The 6,000-nt window shown below is 36.3% G+C and overlaps 1 protein-coding gene across 2 annotated transcripts in view; it reads left to right on the forward strand.

Moving 5' to 3' along the window:
- MYCBP2 (MYC binding protein 2, E3 ubiquitin protein ligase) overlaps window positions 1-2,580 on the forward strand; it is a 269,948-nt gene extending 267,368 nt beyond the window's left edge. For both annotated transcript variants that reach the window (XM_027844542.1, XM_027844541.1), the window contains one exon: window positions 1,756-2,580. In XM_027844542.1, coding sequence (XP_027700343.1) covers window positions 1,756-1,871 — 116 coding nt within the window. In that variant the 3' untranslated portion in view covers window positions 1,872-2,580. The remainder of the gene's footprint in view (window positions 1-1,755) is intronic.
- Window positions 2,581-6,000: the final 3,420 nt, after the last annotated feature.

Consider the following 6,000-nt stretch of genomic DNA (forward strand, 5'->3'; position numbering starts at 1 on the left):
CTTTAGCCCTTCATTGTACCTACATTGTACGGCAAAGTATATCTTTGTATTTTGTATAAGAATTTCTCAATAAATGCTAGGAAAGGGATCAACAAGCAATTTCCCCCAAACAATCATAAAGACCTATTATCAACACCACAGAAGTTTTCTTTCTAACTAAACCCCTGACATATTCCTGTCCCTATTAGAATATTAATCTTCATTGTCAAAATCCCTGTACTAAACATATATTTAAGACTGTAACTAACAGCGCTCCTATAGCCGCATTCAACATTTTGTCCTTCACGTTGTCCTGGTCCTTAGAGGCTTGCTTTACAGAAAAAGTGAGTGTATATGGTTTTCTGCTGAAGAGGCACACCAACTATGTCCCCCCACTTCCACAGGCTTAGATGCTTGCCTTTAAACTTCAGCTCATAGTCCTTACATAGGACTACTTTCTGCTAGTCCTTTATTTCCCTTCAAATTTTCCTTCATCTGTATAAGAAGATGGAGATTTAAAAAAAGGTATCATCTCCTTGTTTGGTCTCCTTGATCTAGTCCTCTGCTATTTATTTTCCTCTAACGAGGATTAGAGTTTACTTCAGTGTGATGGCAGAACAACTTGCTGTTATTGGTGCCTCTTTCAGCAACATTGCTCAAGAGGTAACCTGGGTTTTGTAAAGTTTCTACCTCAAGCTTGTCAGCTGAAGCTGAATTAACTTAAGATGAGCACAATTAATGAGCCAAGTTGTATCACTAAGTCATTTTGGTCCTGTTTTTAGAGGAGCAAAAGCCCCTTTGCCAATTTTAAACTCAATTTAAACTCTGAGTTATCATAAGGAAATAAATGTATAAACACAGACAAGAGGTTACTCCATAATTGTGCAATGATTGGGTTTTTAGTGAACTTAGTTCAATTCATGTTGTCCACAAAGGTTCATTTCCTTTTTTTATATACCATAAATTAAATTAATGAATTGTTCATATTTTTCAAAGAACCTATGATTGCTGAGATAAAAATCCAATACTGCTTGATTTAAAAATAAATATTAATCATGATTCTTCCCACTTTTAGCTTTCTTTAGGGCTAAGTTAAAAAAAACAGTATTTGTACATGGTCATTGAATCTTAATGTTATTTTATTGGTTTTGCCTTTGAGGGGAAAACAGTCAAAATCCTACATTTTTTAGCCAAGATTTTTTCTGCCATGGTGAAATCAGTCATGGCTATGTATTCATTATATCACTTATAGGCAATGCTAAAACAAATAGAAGTTTTCACGTACTTTTTGATCCAGTGGCACTGGCCTCCTGGCTGTTCCACGAACAAGACCCTCCATCTCTCAGCTCTAGGTATTCTTTCTGGCTGTCCTCCATGCCTGGAACACTCTCTCTCCTCTGCTTCAACCAGTGACCTCTCTGGCTTCCTTGAAGTCCCAACTAAAAATCCCTTTTTTTACAGGAAGCCTCCTCTAGCTCCTCTTAATTTCAGTGTTTACCCTCTTTTAATTACTTCCTATTTATTCTCTATCTAGCTTGCTTTTTATCTATTTGTTTGCCTGTTGTCTCCCATATTACTCTGTAAGTTCCTTGACGGCATAGATTGCCTTTTGCCTCTTTGTATCCCCGGACTTATCACAATGTCTGGCACATAGTGAGTGTTTAATAAATGTTTATTGATTAATTGATTCATATGATTGTAAATGAACCACAGCTTTGAATAACCATATTCCTTAATTTGCATTAAATAATCTTTTGTTTCCTTAAAACTTCATAGGTCCCAAAGGCAAACAATTGGAAGGAACAGAATGTCCTCTACATGTTGTCCATCCACTTACTGGAGAAGAATTTGCTCTGGGTTGTGGGGTTTGTAGAAATGCTCACACATTTTAGACCATCTAATTTTATTTGCCCGAAAAAACAGCTGCCCTTGTCAGGAAGAGAATACAGTGGACTCTATACACTTCTCAGGATGAGGATGGGACCATTTTAAAATTTAAAAAAAAAAAAACATTTACAGTGCAAGAAGGATGCCAAATACCATGTACATAATTCTTGCTGTGAAAAAAAAAATGCCTTTTTTTTTTTTTTGAACCAAGACATCCACCTTGTGAGATGTTTGCATGTGGCCATTACAGTCATCGGCTATGAAGCATTGGATATTTATAGATAATTGATATAAAAGGATCACCATGCCCATAGACTACAAATGATGCTGGCTGTCAGGCAAAGAAAATTAAAAAAAAAAATCATTGGTTATTGTATACTGACTTTTTGTAAACCTGTACAATTGTAACTGCATCACGGGAGGGGGTAAAAAGAAGAATATTCTGGTTTATTTCCTAGACTGTTATAAAAATTGTGTTTGGAAGGCATATTAATGTAATAAGCATCATACTGTATATAAAGATATCAATGTTTGTCCTGTATAAGAATTACTAAATTACAAAAGCAATTTCATTTAAACTTCTAGGTTATGTTTGAGCCTGAAATTTTAATGAAGTGCAATACTGAGTGTGCCTCATATCTTGCAGCTGTAAACATAATGGAATGTACATGTCAATAAAGCCACTGTACATTTTTATACAGTGATAAAGTCTTACAAGTGTGTAAGGTTGTATTTGAGAAACAAAACATACAGTAAACAAAATGTTCCCAGTGGTTCCTAACATTCTGAAAGTATTCCTTTTTGGGGGGTTGGGGAGAAGTTAGAATAGCTCTTTTTGTTTCGTTAAGTATCTATATTCCTTATGTAGGCCATTTTTAACTCCAATTATAAATAATGCACCTTAAATTAAAGTTATACAATAGTAATTTTCTTCTTTTTCACCAGGTCTTGTGATTTTATCAGCATAGAGGAATTTCCCCTAACAATATACTTTCTCTGCAACTTTTAGTATTAGAGCTGACTAGGGCACTGAAGATTAAAGACTGGTCTATGAATCCAGCTAAATGGGTCAAAGGCAGGACCTGACAGGTCTTCCTGCCTCTGAGGGCTGCTCTCAGTCTTTGATGCCATGATGTCTTTCATGAAAAAATAACAATTTTCATAACAGTAAAAATTAAAGAAGGGTTGTACAAATAGAACAAGAATTATTTAAAGCATAAACTATAGATCTGGCTTGATGTTAAATAATAAATTCTATTCGATTTTGAATCGAGTACATAGGATGTAGAAGCAGGTAGATGGCTTAGTGGATAGAGCACTGGGCCTGAAATCAGGTGGACCTGAGTTCAAATTCAACCTCAGACACTTACTAGCTGTGTGACCCTGGGTAAATCATTTAACCCTGTTTACCTTAATCCCATTGGAGAAGGAAATGGCAAACCACTCCAGTATCTTTGCCAAGAAAACCCCATATGGGGTAACAAAGAGTTGGACAGACTGAACAACAGCACAGGATACAATGCAGTGTGTTTATGTGGTCATAGAAGGCTGAAAAAAAATTATCAGCAAGCAGATACAAAGCTCCTTTAAAGGTAGCTTGTATAGTAGAAAGAGCAGAAAACTGGAAGTAAATATCTATATACACACACATATATGGCCTCTAATACCAATACTGCCTACGTGTGTGTCTCCAAAGTCATGTAACTTCACTAGGCCTCTGTCTCTTCATCTGGAAAATAAGGGGGTTAAACTAGATGACCTTTCTAAAATCCCTTCAAGCTCTAACATTCTGTAATGTTACTAACCAACAGCTTAATGAACTTTGATATGGTCAGACCACACAGTGACGTTAGGCAATTATCCTATAGTTAATTCCGATGAAGACATTGTATATGACTTGCTGTTTTGGAAATCAAAAATGATCATATCAGTTGTCATCTGATTTTATGTTATACTTTATTGTTATATAAATCAAATTGCCAATCAATATATTTTGAGAATTACATATTAAGTAGAGGTAGTGTGGTAGAGTGATAAAAGAACAATCCTGGAGTCAGGAACTAGGTTCAAGTCCTAATTATGACATATACTAGTTGTGTGTCCATGGGCAAGTCACTTAACTTCCCAGAATGCCCCAGGCAATTCTCTAAGACTTTTAATCTGCATCAGGAGAAAGAGTTTTCACACCAGGAATTCCTAATAGCGATTAAATTTCAGGTTGGAGAGAAGAGGGATATAGGTAAGCCTATTAGGTGAGAAAAGATACATGCACAAATCAATATTTAATAAGTACCACCAGACAAGTGCAAATAGAAGTTAGAGAAGCAGAGGGGTCATTTCCAGAACAATCAGAGGTGGTAACATTTCCCATTAGGCCTTGAAAAAAGAGTGGATATGCTATTTCAAGCAATATTCTCGGCCAGGCTTCCTCAGGCTAGTCTAGTAATTTAGGTTCAGGATTGGAATACGGTAAGGAACTCTTGGAACATGAAATTCAAAAACAACTTTAGTAGTTGCAAAAGATAAAAAGAATTCATATGGTTCAAAAGATACTAAGTCAGATGAAAATGGTTACTCCACATTTGCCCATGGCAACTGGCCACACTAGTTCTGAAAGTCTCAAGCTACGGTAGAAACTTCTAACACCAAATCCCCCATAAGCTAGATTTTCATTTTCTCCTTTCTCAAGTATCAAGAAAGTCAAATACCATTCTTCCTCTTCCTTTCCCCTTTCCCCCACTTAAAGGACCATGGCAGAGTGAACATCATGAAGGTCAGAAAGTGAAAGGGATATTCAAGTAATAGTGAGTTGTCCCTTTAAGTGCACATAAGATACATAGAAGAAAATAGTGAGAAATCAGGCTAGAAAAGTATAGAATCTTGAGAAATGGAAGTTATAAAGTTTATCTAATTCCATGTTTCATTCAATGCTAGAATCCCCACTAGCTAGTTTTATTTGCCTGAAGAAAAAAAAAAAAAAACAGCTGCCCTGGTCAGCAGGAAAATGTGGTGGAATTTATATGTTTCTCAGGAAGAGGGACTTTTTAGAAAATTTACAGCAAAAACAAAAAAAAGGAAGCCAAGTACACTTACTGTGAGAAATAATCCTCTTAAAAAAACAAAACAAAACAAAACAAAAACAAAAGGGGCAACTAGGTGGTGCAGTGGATAGAGCTCCAGCCTTGGAGTCAGAAAGACCTGAGTTCAAATTTGGCCTCAGATACTTGACACTCTTACTAGGTGTGTGACCCTGGGCAAGTCAATTAACCCTGATTGCCTCACCAAAAAAAAAAAAAGACATCCTCAACAACAGGTAGTCACCTAAACTTTACTTCAAAGATTACAGGGAACTTATTCTAAGTGCTAAGACCTACCCTTTATAAAGCAGACCATTTATTTTGAGACAGGTTTAATTGTTAGCAGCCTTATATTGAACCAAATTGTGCTGCCTTGTGACTTTCACTTGCTAGTACTCTGTAAGTCTATTCCCTCTTTCATGTACAGGTCTTCGTATAATCGATGACGACTAACATCATCCCACCCCCAGCCACCTCTTTTCCAGTCTAATCATCTTTAGTTCCTTCAACTGGTCCTTGTATGATATTGCTTCCAGACCTCTCACTATTCTGGACACACACCTCCAGGCAACCTGATTTATCAGTGTCTTTTGTAAAATGTGGTGACCACTGCAAAATACAGTAGTACTTTCAGTCTGAACACTGTAATCCTAATAATGGACCCTAAGAAAACATTAGACATTTTGACCTATATCAATATTGATTCATACCAAACTTGCACTCATAAAAATAAAAAATCTTTTGTAACAGTGATTGTATAGTTGATATACTTTGAAGGATTCAGTTTCCCAAAATCTAAGGGTTGGAAGGGGCCAGAGAGGACAGCTAATCTAATTTGCAACCAACCAAGAATCTCTGATACAAAATCCCTAAGTAATGATCCAGCATCTGCTTGAAGACCACTTTCTAAGGAAATCTGTTTGACTTTTGGATAGTTCTAATTATTAGGAAATTTTTCCCTACATCAAGCCTGAATTTGCTTTTTCACAACTTCCATGCTTTATTACTAGTACTGCTCCCTGGGCCTAAATCGACAGGTTGAATCCCACTTCCACAA

The sequence above is a fragment of the Vombatus ursinus genome, unplaced genomic scaffold (assembly GCF_900497805.2).
Source record: "Vombatus ursinus unplaced genomic scaffold, bare-nosed wombat genome assembly UNPS02014942.1, whole genome shotgun sequence".
NCBI lineage: Eukaryota > Metazoa > Chordata > Mammalia > Diprotodontia > Vombatidae > Vombatus > Vombatus ursinus.